The 19,234-nt window shown below is 40.9% G+C and overlaps 1 protein-coding gene across 1 annotated transcript in view; it reads right to left on the bottom strand.

Moving 5' to 3' along the window:
- The window catches only part of DIS3L2 (DIS3 like 3'-5' exoribonuclease 2), a 367,036-nt gene that overhangs the window by 304,283 nt on the left and 43,519 nt on the right, over window positions 1–19,234 (bottom strand). Inside the window, exons 2-3 of the mRNA XM_046019310.1 lie at window positions 1,535–1,683; window positions 835–992 (exon numbers count right to left, since the gene is read on the bottom strand). Coding sequence (XP_045875266.1) covers window positions 835–992; window positions 1,535–1,586 — 210 coding nt within the window. The 5' untranslated portion in view covers window positions 1,587–1,683. The remainder of the gene's footprint in view (window positions 1–834; window positions 993–1,534; window positions 1,684–19,234) is intronic.

Below are 19,234 nucleotides of genomic sequence, written 5' to 3'. Positions count from 1 at the left end.
GGCCCCAACTAGTCATCCTCCCATACCACCAAAAAGTCACCTCCTCCAGGCTCCCAGTTCCCCCCAATACCCTCCCACACACCCCGGTAACACTTTCATTTGAGCACTTACCATCTATCCCTAAATCACTCGTTCCCATGACAGCCTGCCCGCCCTGGGCTGGGAGCTGGGAGAACAGAAAACCAGTCTCATCCACCTTCGCTCTGGGAACACCCAGGCGGCACACTCCTAACTGTGTACTGTTCCCAGCTCACAGCTCACAGCAGATGCTCAACAAACTTCTGCTGAGCTGAACCACTGACCTAGCTTTAAAAAATATTCTGTAAACTATAAAGCGCTCAACAAATATTGTCTGGTGCTGTTTACTGGTTCCTTCTCAACCCTCGTCTCCATCACTTAGTGTCCATGTGCTCCCGGCAAACTCAACTATCAGTGCTCCTTACAGCCAAACCCTATTTTCCACTTTGGTCTTAGTAGCGCACACTGGTCTGTCTGTCCAGAAAGCTCTTTCTCTTATCGTCACTTGCTCAAACTGTACCAACTGGTCCAAATACATCCCTTTCAATTAAGCACTCCTAGACCAAATAAACAATTCCTAGACAACCCTAACTTTAAGTAATGGCTCCTTCCTCTCAAATCTCAGCGCACTTGCTCTGTCTTGTGGTACTTTGCACCCCGAACTGCACCGTGGGTGTAAGAAGTGGGAAGCCCTGGGCCTGCTCTCGTGCCATGTCCCTCAAGCACACAATGCAGAACAATAAACAGTTTAATGAGCCAAGGGGTACTTCTGATTCCACACAGTCAAGGAATAGCCGCCCAGTAAGTTTTAAGCACCTGGATAAGTGTTCCTCTCTTCAAGCCTTCTGAGACATCCTCCTTGGACATGTAGGTTTCAAATACGCTCTTTTTCTTCCCTCGTATGGACTTGTTCTTTGACTTTTTGTCACCTGGCGAAGCACCAACACCATGTGGGCCAACCACAGAGGACACACCTAGAAACATGAGGCAGCAATCAACTCTTTCCTCAGCCAAGCATCTCTGTATTTTTAAACTGGAGATATTTTACCTTTTTTTTAATGTAGAAAGACTAATAAAAGAATGAAATGATCGGATAATGATTTCAAATAGTCACAAAAAGGAAAGAATAGGTAACAAACATAAAATGAGGAAACATGCATAAAATATACACAAATGAGACTTAAGTTTTAAATCAGCACCACAACATGCAGAGAACATAATCTGAATAATGGGTTCAATATGCTTTGCTGTTTACAGACACAGACTTTTTAAAATAGGAATTACTAAAAGAGTGTCTCTTTTCTGGAGGAAACTAAACCGCTATATTCAATATAATAAATTAAGACAACAAGAAACCACACTTAATTCTAGAATAAATAACATGGAAGAATATTTAACAGGTCACCAAAAGAATTATGGTGGCCCTCAGCCCCAGACCCGCCCTGTGCCTCCATTTCACTGTTATTTTATTTCAGGTCTCCAGTTGCTAGAAGAGACTCCATTTTCCTTTTGCTACCTCTGGGGGTCCCCAAGGGCCGGAGGTTCAGCCTGAAGTCAGGATGGCTCATTACTGGTTCCAAGGTCGCCTCTTCTCTCCAGATCCAGGGGGGCCTCCACTGCTCAGCTCAGAGTTCTTCCTGCCTTGAGTAGCTCAGTTGTCACTAGCTGAAACCAAAGAGAGACAGGTGACTGATGAGTACTTAACCTATGGTGTCCTCTGTGCTCTCAGAAATGTAGTACGTGCATGATAAAAACATTGGCGGGGGCATCTAGGTGGCTCAGTCAGATAAGTGGCTGCCTTCAGCTCGGGTCATGATCCCGGGATCCTGGGACTGAGCCCCACATCAGGCTCCCTGCTCAGTGGAGAGTCTGCTTCTCCCTCTCCCTCTGCCTGCTGCTCTGCCTACTTGTACTCTCTATCTCTGTCTCAAATAAATAAAATCTTTGAAAAAAAAAAATACACATTGTGGGAAGGGGGACCTCCTGTGTCCTTGTGTCACTCTCTCCTAGGCAGTTAGACAAGCACACCATCTGTCCTGAGTTTCTTTGCAAGGTATCGCTAGCCTGCTCATCTGGGCCACTTCAACTAAAAACCTCCACAAACAGGGCAGTGAGGCAGGGATGAAAGAGCTCTGCAGTTCCATTGTAAGAGTAGGAGGGAATAGAATTTTGTAAAAAGGTATAAAGATCTGGGATCTCAAGGCCATAATGAAATAGGTACTAAACTAGGACTCAAAAGATACAGCACTTACTAAGTTTCGCATTGGGCAAATGACGTTTGTTGACTAAACCAAGTAAATTAATTCCTTTGGAATTCATCAACAAAATCTAATTCACAGCCACAACTGGATATCCAAAACTATGCAGGGAACCCAGGTGATTCACTAGCTTTCAAAAAATGGCAACAATGCAGTTAGACATATATGTCCCTACTCCTACCTGACATTACTTCAAACCAATCATTTGTCCGCAAGCTCAAGGCAGCTGCTTCTAAGGAATCTAAGGCAGCTGCCTGGATCAGAAGACTGGAGTCCAGGGCCGTTGAGCTGGCTGCTGGCCTTCCACCTGGATACTGAACACATCATCACAACTTCTACTTTCTACTCTGAGCTGGCCACCAGCCCAGGGATTCCAGCCTATACTTGCAAATTTCCAGAATCCTAGTGGGCAGGCTTCTTTCCCATAAAATGTATCAAGATGTCATTCTCAACACTAGCTTCCATTTCCTGTAAATTTCCCACACACATCTTTCATTGAAATGATATAATTTTTCTCTAAAGTGAAATTAATACTTACTCAGGAAAAGAGAAGCTACAACAACAAAGGGTAACAGGACACAGAGCAATACATGAAGAGATTCAGGGATAAAGTGGGGAAAAAAAAAAAAGGCAAGAAGAGAGAGAAACAGATGGTCTTAGATAAACAACAAGGTAATGGGAAGGGTGCACAGAGGAGGCCAGACTATCTGATGGTTTAATTCAGAAGGCATTCATCCACTTATTAACTCAACAAATACTTGGACAGTGTACTATACTAGGCACAATGAAAAATACAAAAGCTAATTAGATTTCTAAAAATCATACCAATATAACAATAAAAGTTGGGAAGTGATAAGCACTCTATTTTTTTAAGTATGGGTAAATAAATGTACCTATGATGGAAGAAAGTACCTGTGGGTCAGAAAATCTGAGAGAGCTTTAGGAAAGCTGTGAAGGAAGAAATGAGAATGTGAGAAAAGCATGCTGCTGGCAAAAGGAAACAAAAGTAGAGGCACAGGGGCGCCTGGGTGGCTCAGTGGTTTAAGCCTCTGCCTTCGGCTCAGGTCATGATCCCAGGGTCCTGGGATCGAGTCTTGCATCGGGCTCTCTGCTCGGCAGGGAGCCTGCTTCCTCCTCTCTCTCTCTCTCTCTCTGCCTGCCTCTCTGCCTACTTGTGATCTCTCTCTGTCAAATAAATAAATAAAATCTTAAAAAAAAAAAAAGTAGAAACACAAACAGAAAAACACAGGCAGGTTCTTAGAACATTAATTCCATTTGGAAAGACTCCAGCCTGTATGAAGGAGGTAGTGCAAGGCAAATAAAACAAGTTGGAAGGTCTAGAAAACCAGCACACTTTTCAAAGACGGTAAGGAATTTCTGAAGCATGAATGAGCAGAAGAGAAGAACGACAGATCAGAACTGTGTTTCAGGAAAAATGAACCTAGCACAGGATTCAGTCATCTGGAACTGAGAAAGACAGTGGCAGCTGCACCTTAGGAAAGAAAAAGAACAGACAGGGGAGAAAGAAAGGAAGGCCTGAACTAGAGCTGAACAAGCACACACTGAAAAGAAGAAACCCATGACATGGTATTATTACACTGGACAAATTGGCACCACTTGGCAGACAGGCAGATCTGGAATCTTGAGAGCAAGAAGGTGGAAATTTTCAAGATTTCAAGCAAGGAGACTGGGAGATTATAACATCACTGAGTTAAAGATAATGAATTCCACTTAGGGTGTTCCCTATCTCTACGTGAACATATACCTCTATGCATACCTGTACACATGGAAATGTGCCTCTATGAATACCTCTACCTCAAGTCTTTGGAAGCTGGAGCATAAATTAGATATATTAGCCATCCATTTGCATAAAAATGGTAACCCAGAGTTTTCTAGAATGGATGAGACTGCCAAGAAAGGCTAAGCTGATACAGAAGGAGCCCAGGACAAAATGTGGGTTAGGGCAACTTTTAGGAAATGCAAAGAAGAAGTAGGAAATATAACAAAGAAGCTAACAAAGATGTAGGAAAAGAACCAACAGAGTCAAATGTTAAGAAAACAAGGTAGAAAATAACTTCCAAAGGAGAACAAGTTAATGATCATGATTGACAACCACTACTGAGTAAGAAAAGAATTCATGGCAGTCAAGGTTAAGGTGAAGGGTTAGGGACAAGATGCAAGTGGGAAAAAGACAATACAAAACCAAAGGCCAGAACTGGAAATGGGTACTTTGTATCAAGTCCTGATGCAGGCAAAAGCTCAAAACTGACTATTAGTTAAGTGAAATGAAGACAGAGATCTCAACTCAAATGTCCCAAGATCAGCTGCATCTCTAACTTTCCTTCACAGCAAATACCACCCCGCCCCCCAGATGGTGTGATTTATACCTACCTTGTCTCTCTAACTCAGGATTACAAGGAATGTTTGGTTGAGCTCATTGTTATAACCACAGTGACTCCTATAGTACCTGGGATGGAATATGTGTTCATTATTCACTTCTTAAATGAGTAGATGAGTTTATTTTCATGAATAAGCAGTTTTTCATTTCAAGTTTTTTTTCAATTCTTTTCAGTTTTTATTTTCAAAAATAAGCAGAGCAGGATCATTCAGAGAAACTACATTAAAAACAAGTCAGCAAAGAAAGGAAAAGAACACAGGACCCAGGAAACAAAGTTGGCAAGAGTAAGCCAAATAGCTGGGCAGAAAATCAGCTTGCCTCTGAGTATCAAACTACTAGAAGGAGAAGGAAAGATTCCAAACAGAGAAGATACTAAGCAGAGTATGAATGAAAAAGAACCTTCCCAACAACATAGGTCTAAGGGCCCATTAACCCAAGAGAAATCCTGGGCACTGCTACCTTAACACACTGAAAGGACAAGTCAATTTCTAAGTCTCACCAGTGAGGGACACTGATGTATTACCCAAATGCCCACTAGTTCCCAGAAAGGGTGTCTTGTCACAGAAATAGCTGTATATTCTAAAGAGATGGGCTGGGGTTAGGATGAACAGGCAGTAATGATCAACAGTGCCCCATGGTACAAAAAAGCAGAAACGAAGTGGAATGGGGGGATAGGCACTAGACTTGAGAAGGAGTAAATCTGAAGAAACAATGGAGCGGTGTCTTAAGACCCTTTATATTCCCCAAACCTGGCACAATGCATACTGCAGAGCGGATGTGCCCAAAAATTTGAATAAATGAAGTCTATTTAGAGCAGAAACCAGCTTATAATGAATACCCACTAATGAGAAATTTCAGCAGAAGAGCCAGGACTACGGAAAGGCATGCCAGGCACCTAGGATGCAAAATTCATAAAAACAAAATCATGCTAGGACCAACCCCACACCCTGCACTTGCAGGACTTGGAGAGAGACTTCCGAAATGTTCGTCCCCTAGGCATCTCACCTTACCCTGTATCTCAGCCCTGATAAGAAACAAAAGTTACAAACCCAGGCAGTAAAGGAAACACAAGATAAAAATCGAAAGAAAAGTTTAAAGAGAGAAAATGTTGAGCCTATTCAGAAGGTAGGATGGAGCCAACAGAAAGCGAGACACAGTAAAACAAATGAAAGAACACACTATTGATGGAATAGACTTTTTTAAAGTTTAAAATAAACCTCACACTGAGGGAGGAGCAAGAGGGCAGAGGAGTAGGAAACCTAAACATTGTCTGGTCCCAGGAATTCAGCTAGATAATTATCAAACCATTCTGAACACATACAAACTCAACAGGAGATCAAAGAAAAGAATAGCAGCAACTCTGTGAACAAAAAGCAACCACTTTTTGGAACGTAGGATATGTGAGGAAGTGAATCCAAGATGATATATGGGAAGACGGGGGGGGGGGGGGTAGCAGAGCACAAAATAAGAACTTTAGAAGTCTGCTCCACAGAGGAATGTTGCTCCAGTGGCTAAGAGGGGGGTGGAATCCTCACTGGGTCAGTGTGGTCTCAGGACCCTTGGGGTCACAGAAAGACCAGGGGTGCCTGAGAATGGCAGAGCTCCCAGGTATCAGAGCAGGGAAGCCAGCTGCAAAGACAGAGTCGAGGAGGGGGCAGCTTGGGGTTGCCACAAACTAATTCCTGGCACAGTCACACCACTGCTCTTCAAGCAGGGACCCCACAAGTGGCAGATCCGGGGAGACCCCCCCTTCCTCCACTGAGAGGAGCAGCATGGGAGCACACTGCAGGAATCAGCTGGGTTCCGAAACTCCAAACAGGGCCGTGTGCTGGAGATAGAAACACTGGGTCACAGGCCGGGTGAGCACAAAGTGCAGCCGGAGACCAGGGCAACAGAGGAGTGACTGACTGCTTTTCTCAGAAGGCTCACTGAACAGCAGGGCCCTGAGCTCTTAGCTCCTCCAGTGTCAGAGATTGGGAGGTAGCCATTTTCATTTTCATCCTCCAAAGCTATAGGGAAAGCTTTCTAAGAACAAAAGCTATCTAGAGCAAACTGAAGTGGATTACTTAGCCTAGCCCCTGGCAAGGGTGTACAGTTCCACCTCCAGCAAAGACATTTGAGAATCACTAAAACTGGCCCCTCCCACAGAAGATCAGCAAGAACATCCATTCAAGACCAAGTTTACCAATCAATGAGAACTCCAAAACACTACAGGAATACACCACATAGACTTCATGGCTTTTTCCCATGATTCAAAGTAAAATTTTAAATTTTTCTTTATTTTTTTCTTTTCCTATTCTTTTTTAAAATTTTTCCTTTTTTCTATTTTAACCAACATCTTATCTTATCAATTCCTGTTCAAAAATGGAGGCTCTTACTGCTAGGACAAATGAGGCAGAAGAGAGAATTAGTGATATAGAAGACCAAATGATGAAGAATAAGGAAGCTGAGAAAAAGGGAGATAAATAATTACTGGATCACGAGGGAAGAATTCAAGAGATAAGTGATACCTTAAGATGAAGCAATATTAGAAAAATTGGGATCCCAGAAGAAGAAGAAAAAGGGAGCAAAAGGTATATTGGAGCAAATTATAGCACAGAACGTCCCTAATTTAGGGAAGGAAACAGGCATCAAAATCCAGGAAACACAGAGAAGCTCCCTCAAAATCAATAAAAATAGGTCAACACCCCGTCATCTAATAGTAAAACTTAAAATCTCAGAGACAAAGAGAAAATCCTGAAAGCAGCTCGGCACAACAGGTCTGTAACCTACAATGGTAGAAATATTAGATTGGTGGCAGACCTAGCTACAGAGACTTGGCAGGCCAGAAAGGACTGGCATTGATATATTCAGAGCACTAAACAAGAAAAATATGCAGCCAAGAATACTATAACCAGGTAGGCTGTCATTGAAAATAGAAGAAAAAATAAAAAGCTTCCAGGACAAACAAAAACTAAAAGAATTTGCAAACACCAAATCAGTCCTAAAGGAAATACTGAGGAGTCCTCTAAGCAAAGAGAGAGCCTAAAAGTAATATAGACCGGAAAGGAACAGAGAAAATATACAGTGACAGCCACCCTACAGGCAATACAATGGCACTAAATTCATATCTCTCAATAGTTACCCTGAAGGTAAATGAGTTACATGCTCCAATCAAAAGACACAAGATATCAGAATGGATAAAAAAACAAAACCCATCAATATGCTATCTACAAGAAACTCATTTGAGACCCAAAGACACCTCAGATTTAAAGTGAGGGGGTGGAAAACAATTTACCATGCTAATGGACATCAAAAGAAAGCTGGGGTGGCAATCTTTATATCAGATCAATTAGATTTTAAGCCAAAGACTATAATAAGAGATGAGGAAGGACACTATATCATACTTAAAGGGTCTGTCCAATAAGAAGATCTAACAATTTTGGGGCACCTGGGTGGCTCAGTGGGTAAAAGTCTCTGCCTTCGGCTCAGGTCATGATCCCAGGGTCCTGGGATCGAGCCCTGGATTGGGCTCTCTGCTCAGCGGGGAGCCTGCTTCCCCCTCTGCCTGCCTCTCTGCCTACTTGTGATCTTTGTCTGTCAAATAAATAAATAAAATCTTTAAAAAAAAAAAAAAAGAAGATCTAACAATTTTAAGTATCTATGCTCCTTACACGTGAGCGGCCAATTATATAAGTCAATTAATAACAAAATCAAAGAAACATATTGACAATAATACAATAATAGTAGGGGACTTTTAACACCCCCCTCACTGAAATGGACAGATCATCTAAGCAAAAAAATCAACAAGGAAATAAAGGCTTTAAATGATACAGTGGACCAGATGGACATCACAGAATTCAGAACATTCTATCTCAAAGCAACAGAATACACATTCTTTTCTAGTGCACATGGAACATTTTCCAGAATAGATCCCATCCTAGGTCACAAATCAGGTCTCAACCAGTACCAAAATACTGTGATCATTCCCTGCATATTTTCAGACCACAATGCTTTGAAACTAGAACTCAACCACAAGAGGAAAGTTGAAAGAACTCAAACACATGGAAGCTAAAAGAGCATCCTACTAAAGAATGAATGGATCAACCAGGAAATTAAATAAGAATTTTTTTTAAAGATTTTATTTATTTATTTAACAGAGAGAGATCACAAGTAGGCAGAGAGGCAGGCAGAGAGAGAAAGAGGAGGAATCAGACTCCTTGCTGAGAAGAGAGCCTGATGCAGGGCTTGATTCCAGGATCCTGAGATCATGACCTGAGCCAAAGGCAGAGGCTTAACCCACTGAGCCACCCAGGTGCCCCTAAATAAGAATTTTTTTAAATCATGGAAATAAATGAAAATGAAAACACAACTGTTCAAAATCATTGGGATGCAGCAAAGGCGGTCCTAAGAGAAAAGCATATGCCAAAAAAGCCTTTCTCAAAAAACAAGAAGGGTCTCAAATACACGACCTAACCCTACACCTAAAGAAGCTAGAGAAAGAACAGCAAATAAAGCCTAAACTCAGCAGGAGAAGAGAAATAATAAATATAGAGCAGAAATCAATGAAATACAAACCAAAAGACCACAGAACAGATCAACAAAACTAGGAGCTGGTTCTTTCAAAGAATTAGTAAGATTGATAAACCCCTGGCCAGACTTATCAAAAAGCAAAGAGAAAGGACCCAAATTAATAAAGTCATGAATAAAAGAGGAGAGATCACAACCAACACCAAAGAAATACAAACAATTATAAGAACATATTATGAGCAACTCTACACAAACAAATTAGACAATCTGGAAGAAATGGGTGCATTCCTAGAGATGTATAAAGGACAAAAACTGAACCAGGAAGAAATAGAAAACCTGAACAGACACATAACCATTAAGGAAATTAAAGAAGTAATCAAAAATCTCCCAAAAAACAAGAGCCCAGGGCCAGACAGTTTCTCAGGAGAATTCTACCAAACATTTAAAGAAGAATTAATACCTATTCTCCTGAAACTGTTCCAAAAAAATAGAAATGGAAGGAAACTTCCAAACTCATTTTATGAGGCCAGCATTACCTTGATCCCAAAACCAGACAAAGACCCCATCAAACAGGAGAATTACAGGCCAATATCCCTGATGAACACGGATGCAAAAATTCTCATCAAAATACTACCCAATAGGATCCAACAGTACATTAAAAGAATTATTCACCACGACCAAGTGGGATTTATTTCAGGGCTACAAGGTTGGTTCAACACCTCCAAATCAATCAATGTGATATAATACATTACTAAAAGAAAGAACAAGAACCATATGATATTCTCAATAGATGCCAAAAAAACATTTGACAAAGTACAGCATACTTTCTTGATCAAAACTCTTCACAGCGTAGGGATAGAGGGAACATACCTCAATATCATAAAAGTCATCTATGAAACCCCACAGTGAATATCATCCTCAATCTTTTCTCCTTAGGTCAGGAACATGGCAGGGCTGTCCACTATCATCACTGCTATTCAACATAGTACTAGAAGTCCTAGCCTCAGCAATCAGACAACAAAAAGAAATACAAGGCATCCGAATCAGTGAAGAAGTCAAACTCTCACTCTTTGCCGATGATATGACACTTTATGTAGAAAAACCAAAAGACTCCATTCCAAAACTCCGAGAATTCATACGTATTCAGTAAAGTGTCAGGATATAAAATCAGTGCACAGAAATCAGTTGTATTTCTACAGACCAACAAGGCAGAAGAAAGAGAAATTAAGTAGGTGATTCCATTTACAATTGCACCCTAAACCAAAAGATACTTAGGAATAAATCTAACCAAAGAGGCAAAGAACCTGTACTCAGAAAACTAAGGAATACTCATGAAAGAAACTGAGGAAGACACAAACAAATGGAAAAACGTTCCATGCTCATGGACTAGAAGAACAAATATTGTGAAAATGTCTATGCTACCTAGAGCAATCTACACATTTAATGCAATCCCTATCAAAATATCACCAACTTTTTTAGAGAAATGGAATAAATAATCCCAAAATGTATATGGAATCAGAAAAGACCCCAAATATCCAGAGAAATGTTGAAAAAGAAAACCAAAGCTGGCGGTATCACAATTCCAGACTTCAAGTTCTACCCAGAAATGGACCCTCAACTCTATGGTCAACTAATCTTCAACAAAGCAGAAAAGAATATTCAATAGAAAAAATCAGTCTCTTCGACAAATGGTATTGGGAAAATTGGACAGCCACATGCAGAAAAATGAAACTGGACCATTTCCTTACACCACACACAAAAATAGACTCAAAATGGATGAAAGACCTCAGTGTGAGGCAGGAATCCATCAACATCCTTGAGGAGAACACAGGCAGCAACCTCTTCGACCTCAGCCGCAGCAACTTCTTCCTAGGAACATCACCAAAGGCAAGGGAAGGGCAAAAATGAACTATTGGGACTTCATCAAGATCAAAAGCTTTTGCACAGGAAAGGAAACAGTTAACAAAACCAAAAGACAACTGACAGAATGGGAGAAGATATTTGCAAACGACATATCAGATAAAGGGCTAGTATCCAAAATCTATAAAGAACTTATCAAACTCAACACCCAAAGAACAAATAATCCAATCAAGAAATGGGCAGAGGACATGAACAGACACTTCTCCAAAGAAGACATCCAAATGGCCAAAAGACATGAAAAAGTGCTCAACATCACTCAACATCAGGGAAATACAAATCAAAACCACAGTGAGATACCACCTCACACCAGTCAGAATGGCTAAATTTTAACCAGTCAGGAAACAACAGGTGTTGGCGAGGATGCAGAGAAAGGGGAACCCTCCTACACTGTTGGTGGGAATGCAAGCTGGTGCAGTTACTCTGAAAAACAGTATGGAGGTCCTCAAAAAGTTGAAAATAGAGTTACCCTATGACCTGGCAATTGCAATACCTAAAGATACAAATGTAGTGACCCAAAGGGGCACCTGCTCCCCAATATTTATAGCAGCAATGTCCACAATAGCCAAACTATGGAAAGAGCCTAGATGTCCATCAACAGATGAATGGATAAAGAAGATGTGGTGTGTGTGTAGATACACACACACACACACACACACACACACAGAGGAATATTACGCAGTCATCAAAAAAAAAGAAATCTTGCCATTTGCCATGACATGGATAGAACTAGAGGATTTTATACTAAGCAAAATAAGGTGGAGAAAGGCAATTATCATATGATCTCACTGATATGAGGAATTTGAGAAACAAGAGAGGATCATAGGAGAAGGGAGGGAAAATGAAACAAGACAAAATCAGAGAGGGAGACAAACCATAAGAAACTTTTAATCTCAGGAAACAAACTGAGGGTTGCTGGCGGAGGGGTGGCGGGGGAGATGGGGTGGCTGGGAGATGAACATTGGGGAGGGTATGTGCTATGGTGAGTGCTTTGAATTGTGTAAGACTGATGAATTACAGACCTGTACCACTGAAACAAATAATACATTATGTGTTAATTTAAAAATAAATAAATTAAAATAAAATAAAATAAACCTCTGAAAATAGAGAAGTAAACAATTTACATTACAAATAATTGAGAAACATGAAACAGTCAACAAGTTGTACTCAAAAAACAGATAATCACATCAAAAATTGGGCAAAAGAGGGACGCCTGGGTGGCTCAGTGGATTAAGCCGCTGCCTTCGGCTCAGGTCATGATCTCAGGGTCCTGAGATCGAGCCCCGCATCGGGCTCTCTGCTCCGCAGGGAGCCTGCTTCCTCCTCTCTCTCTGCCTGCCTCTCTGCCTACTTGTGATCTCTCTCTCTGTCAAATAAAATTTGGGCAAAAGACATGAACAGACACTCCTCCAAAGAAGACATACAAATGGCTAGCAGACACATGAAAAAATGTTCGCCATCATTTGCCATCAGGGGTACTCAAATCAAAACCACATTGAGATACCACCTTACACCAGTTAGAATGGCCAAAATTAACAGGACAGTAAACAAGTGTTGGAGAGGATGTGGAGAAAGGGGAACCCTCTTACACTGTTAGTGGGAATGCAAGTTGGTGCAGCCACTTTGGAAAACAGTGTAGAGATTCCTTAAGAATTTAAAAATAGGGGCGCTTGGGTGACTGCCTTCAGCTCAGTTCATGGTCTCAGGGTCCTGGGATCGAGCCCCACATTGGGCTTTCTGCTCAGTGGGGAGTCTGGTTTCTCCTCTCTCTCTCTGACTGCCTCTCTGCCTACTTGTGATCTCTGTCAAATAAGTAAATAAATAAAATCTTTAAAAAAAAAAAAAAGAATTTAAAAAGAGAGTTACCCTATGACCCTGCAACTGCACTACTGGGTATTTACCCCAAAGATACAGATGTAATGAAAAGAAGGGCCACATGTACCCCAATGTTCACAGCAGCAATGGCCACAATCACAAATCTGTGGAAAGAGCCAAGATGCCCTTCAACAGATGAACGGATAAAGAAGATGTGGTCCATTTAGACAATGGAATATTATGCCTCCATCAGAAAGGATGAACACCCAACTATCAACATGGACGGGTCTGGAGGAGATTATGCTGAGTGAAATAAGTCAAGCAGAGAATCAATTATCATGGTTTCACTTACTTGTGGAGCATAAGGAATAACATGGAGGATATTAGAAGGAAAGGAAAAGTGAATTGGGGGAAATCGGAGGGGGAGATTAAGCAAGAGAGACTGGGGACTCTGAGAAACAAACTGAGGGTTTTGGAAGGGAAGGGGGGGAGAGGTGAGCATGGTGATGGGTATTAAGGGGAGCACATATTGCATGGAGCACTGGGTGTGGTAAATGTGGTATATCTTGGAACACTGAAAAAAATAAAAACTACTTAACCAAACTACCAATACAGTGATACTTTACAACATGTTCTATAATAAAATTCAGTTTGAGTAAAATTTAAGTGTTTAAAAATGAGGGAGACAGGGGTGCCTGGGTGGCTCAGTCAGTTGGGCATCTGCCTTCAGCTCAGGTCATGATCCCAGGATCCTGGGATCGAGTCTCATGTCAGGCTCCCTGCTCAGCATAGAGTCTGCTTCTCCCTTTCCCTCTGGTCCTCCCCATGCTTGTGCTCTCTCTCTTTTTCTCTTTATTCCACTGTCAAATAAATAAAGTTAAATCTAAAAAAAAGAGAAAAAAGAGAGGGAAAAAGAGGGGTGCTTGGGTGGCTCAGTCGGTTAAGCGTCTAATTCCTGATTTCAGCTCAGGTCTTGATCTCAGGGTGATGAGATCAAGCCCTGAGTCTGGCTCCACACTGGGCATGGAATCTGCTTAAGATTCTTTCTTCCTCTTCCCACTCCTCACCATCACCGCACACGCAAACACACACATGCTCTCTAAAAAAAGTGTGTGTGTGTGAGAGAGAGAAACAGAGAAAGAGACAGAGGGAGATAGAAGACAGAGTAAATGATGCCCAGAAAGGCTGAATAAGGAATTTGACAAATATTATCCCCTAGAACAAAAATAACAATAAAACCGGATAAAATTATCAAAACCAACTATTTAAGGATCAGGATATTGACCAAAGACATACAAAAAATTGAGAAGTGTTTACTCAAGAAAATCTACTGAATCTTGTTAAGACCAAAGGAAGTGTATTGTGGTTTAACCTGGAGTTCCCACTATCCCACACCCACTCCAAATCCCTTGTTATGAAAGTCTCACCACGGCAGGGCAAGCTGTGAAGACTGGCAGCTTCACTTAGCCAGAGGGAGTTAAATTTCTTTGGAGCAGAGCAAGAAGAATTCCACGCCCAGGGGCATTTTCAAAAACAATAATAATTCCAGGCACACACACACAAAAAAAAAATTAGGAAGGCCAATATCACAACTAGCCTGATCTGCAACACTAGTTAGGGCAAGCTACAAATAAGGAAAACAACCAGAAATTTAACAGGGAGAATTAACAATGAGACAACCAAAGTGGACCTTGACAAGAATCTACTTTTTTCTGCTATGTACATGCACAGGACTTTAAACATGCAGGAAAGAAATGAGAAGGCCCTAGAGAGCTACTCATTCTTGCATGAATGTGCCGTGCAAGCGCAGAAAGCAAAAGCCGGGTCTCATGTGTAAACTGTCTGAACTTTGAGTGCATTCCCCCAAGTCTCATGAGAGCCACAGACAAAGGATGGGGGCTTCACTGTTTCAGAGTTTAAACACCTCTGAGAATTATAGCTGACTGTTGGGGGGTTTTTTGTTTTTTTTTTTAAAGATTTTTATTTGACAGACAGAGATCACAAGTAGGCAGAAAGGAGGAAGCAGGCGCCCTGCTGATCAGAGAGCCCAATGCGGAGCTCAATCCCAGGATCTGGGATCATGGCCCAAGCCGAAGGCAGAGGCATTAACAAACTGAGCCACCCAGGCATCCCAAATTATAGCTGACTGTTAAGATATACTGGCCCAAGGGAAATTACAAGAAAATTAGACTTAAAAATAAAAACAAGAAAGGAAGAACTAGCAGAGACATCAGCATCCACACACTGTGGAAAAACAAACTCCAAAGAGTAAGTCCAGAAAAGTCACTACACAAACAAAAAGAACAACCAGCTCTGGGGGGAAAGGAATCAGAATGCTAATATATTATCAAAAAAGTCCAGATTTCAACAAAGACTATAACCAGGGCAAAAAACAGACAAGTGTGACCCATACATGGAAGACCGAGGGGAGGGGCAGCAGTTTCAATTAAAAATGTCTCAGGTCGGGCACCTGGGTGGCTCAGTGGGTTAAAGCCTCTGCCTTTAGCTTGGGTCATGATCCCAGAGTCCTGGGATCGAGCCCCACATTGGGCTCTCTGCTCAGTGGGGAGCCTGCTTCCCCCCCACTGCCTGCCTCTGCCTACTTGTGATCTCTGTCTGTCAAATAAATAAATAAAATCTTTAAAAAAAAAAAAAAAGGTCTCAGGGAAAGCCTAGATTTAAGACTTAGGCAACAGAAACTTCAAAGCATGTATAACAAATATGTTCAAGGAACTAAAAGCAACCAGTCATAAAGTAAAGTATGATGACAATGACTCATCACATAGAAAATAGCAATAGAGAGGGGCGCCTCGGTAGCTGAGTTGGTTGTCTGACTCCTGATTTCAGCTCAGATCATGATCTCGGGTTGTGGGAATGAGACCCGCATTGGGCTCTGTGCTGACCAGGGAGCCTAATTGGGTTTCTTTCTTTCTCTCTCTCTCTTTCTTCCTCCCTTCCTTCCTCCCCCTCTTCCCCTCACCCTGCCCTCTCTCTAAAAATAAAATTAAGGAGCACCTGGGTAGCTCAGTTAAATGTCTGCTTTCAGCTCAGGTCATAATCTCGGGGTCCTGGGATCAAACCCAGTGTCAGGGCTCCTTGCTCAGCAGGAAGTCTGCTTCTCCCTCTCCCCCTGTTCCTGCTCTCTCTTTTCTTGCTCTCTCGTGTGCACTCTCTCCCTCAATTAAGGAAATAAAATCTTTATTAAAAAATAATGAAAAGAAAATTTAAAAAGAAAAAAAACCAATAGACAAATGAAAAAAAAAACCAAAAGACAAATTAAAAAAAAAAAAGTAAATCCAAGTTGAAAGACAGAACTAAAATGATAAATTCACTAGAAGAGTTCAACAGCAGATCTGAGTTGGCATAAAAAGAATCAATAAACCTGAAAATAAAATGATCAATCAAGATGATCCAACATAAAGAAGGGAAGAAAAGATACATGAAGTAAAACTATTTTTTAAAAATCCAATTTAAAAACTTGTGATAAAAAGCCTGGCTCTATTTTTCAATGTTTGACTACTGACTTATTTTAAGCCTTACCTCCCTTTTACACTTTGATCCATCTGTAGAGCTTGAAAGGAAGTCCATGTGCCCTCAACCTTTGACCCCAATGGGAAATTTGAATTTCACAAATACCCAGTCTGCACATAGGAACTTCTCTCCAGTCCTCTAGCCATTATAAAGAACTAACCCACTCCTTCTGCCTCACTCAAGCCCAGGCCAGACACACCTGTACCTACCCTACTCTGCCAGGGAGTCTCGTAGGTAAGTAGTAAGTTCTCAATTTCTCCTGTTATCTAAGATGCAATTAACATACATCCTACTAATTGGGAAGGGGTCCATTCCACCTCCACAGGGTGACCACAGGAGTAAAAGAGGGTACCTCTCTCCTAACTGTACAGAAAAGGATTATAAGGGAATACAATAAGCAACTTTAGGCCAAAGAGATAACTGAGATGAAATGGACAAATTCCTAGAAAGACACAAATTACTAAAGCTGACTTAAGAAAAAAATAGAAAATAGACACAAAACAAGAAATTAAATTAGTAATTTTAAATCTTCTACTAAGGAATGCTAAGGCAAATTCTACCAAACACTGAAAGAAAAAATAATAGTAATCCTTCACAAACTCTTCTAGAAAACAAAGAAAATATTTCCCAACTCATCCACGAGGATAGTATTTCCCAATACCAAAGGCAGATAAAGACATCATAAGAAAAAAAATCATTTTTAAAAATAAAATAATTTTATTTTTAAATTTCTTCAGTTTTAGTAATTTGCATCTTTCTAGAAATTTATCAATTTCATCTAAAGTTTCCCTTTTTGAGGAGGCAGAATGTTGTTCACAATATCCTTGTGATTTTTCTTACTGCACATAGTAGTGCTGTCCTTCCAGAGATTATGGAAATTTTTGATACCTGTGCTGTCCAGTATGGTAGCCACAAGCCACATGTGTCTACTGAGCACTTTAAAGAGTTCTGTCAAGTCTGAATCATCTGAATTTCATCTTTCTTCTCCTAGGAAATTTTTACAGGTTTTAGAATTCTAGATTGTCAATTATTTGCTCTCGAGAATTTGAAGGCATTCCATTGTCTTCTGGCCTTCAATGTTTCTGATCAGAAGTCAGTCGTTAATCTAATTTTGTATTCTTTGGAAGTATACTATTCCCTCTCCCCATCTATAACAGCTTTTGAAAATTTTCTCTTTATCTTTGGTTTTCTACCAATTTTCTACAATATACTAAGGTAGTATTTTTTCAATCGTGCTTGGTGTAAACAATACTATTATTTGATAGCTTTCATCAGTTATGAAAAGTCTTCAGCCCATCTTGTCCCATAAGCCCTTCTGCCCCATTCTCTCTCAACGCTTTGTGTGAAACTTCAGTTACACACTTTTGACCTTTCAGTATCTCTATATCTTCCTCAATCTCTTCAGTAATCCTTCCACCTCACTAATTCTCTATCAGCTCTAATCTTCCATCAAACCCACCCATTACTTAATTTCTTAATTACTTAATTTACAATTACCTAATTTCAGTCTTGATGCTTTCAAGTCTAGATTTTCCATTTTTTTCTTTTAGAAGTTTATTTTTCTCTGCTAAAAATGATAAATCTTGTCCTTTGTCTCTGTGAACAAGGTAAGCATAGTTCTATTAAACTTGCTCCTCAAGGGGCACCTGGGTGGCTCAGTGAGTTAAAGCCTCTGCCTTCGGCTCAGGTCATGATCTCAGGGTCCTGGGATCAAGCCCCACATCAGGCTCTCTGCTCAGCAGAGAGGCCTGCTTCCCCTCTCTCTCTCTGCCTGCCTCTCTGCCTACTTGTGATCTCTGTCAAATAAATAAATAAAATCTTTAAAAAAAAAATTTGCTCCTCAAAACTCCAATAATAGAGGCCTGGATGGATCTAATACTATCTTCTGTTGCTTGTACTTGATTTTGTTCATGTTTGATCATTTATGCCTGACTTTTTTTTTTATTATGGACTAGATATTATATTTCCAAGATTTCTATAGTGATAATTTGAGGCCTAGTATCTTCCAAACAGGATTTTCCTACCATCTTCCAAACAGGATTTTCATTTGCTTCTGCCAAGCACCTGAGGCAAACAAAACAATAAATTACCTCAATCTGCTTTCAGTGTTTAAATTTATTCAAAGTAGAGATACAGTCTCTGTGAGGGCCTATATATACCCACTTCAACCTTACTTGTAGATTATAGCCCTTCAGGATCTCAATCCCAAATAACAGTGGTACACCAGGACCACACACTCCCCACATTAGCAGAGCCTAACTTCCAATCCCTATCTCTCTAACCCTAAGATAATATCAGGTACACTGGGGCACCTGGGTGGCTCAGTGGGTTAAGGCCTCTGACTTCGGCTGGGTCATGATCCCAGGGTCCTGGGATCAAGCCCCACATCAGGCTCTCTGCTCAGCAGGGAGCCTGCTTCCTCCTCTCTCTCTCTCCCTGCCTGCCTCTCTGACTAGTTACAATCTCTGTCTATCAAATAAATAAATAAAATCTTTAAAAAAAATATATCAGGTACACTACTCAGAATCTGAAGCAGACTCCATGCTGAGCACAGAGCCTGACGCAGAGCTCGATCCCATGACTATGAGATCATGGCCTGGACCAAAACCAAGAGTCAGATGCTTAACCAACCAAGCCACCTAGGCCCTCCAAGATCCTATTCTTAAGTCTCATTTCACTTATCTTTTAAAGAATTTTATATGTACACCTCCAGCCCTGCTCTCTGAAGCACTTCTTTAACTTCCCAACTTCCTGTTTATTAATATTGGCAAGCACTTTGAATGTAACA

The sequence above is a fragment of the Meles meles genome, chromosome 9 (assembly GCF_922984935.1).
Source record: "Meles meles chromosome 9, mMelMel3.1 paternal haplotype, whole genome shotgun sequence".
Classification (NCBI taxonomy): domain Eukaryota; kingdom Metazoa; phylum Chordata; class Mammalia; order Carnivora; family Mustelidae; genus Meles; species Meles meles.
Note: the sequence above shows the minus strand (reverse complement) of the source record. Positions and strands in the feature narration are given on the sequence as shown.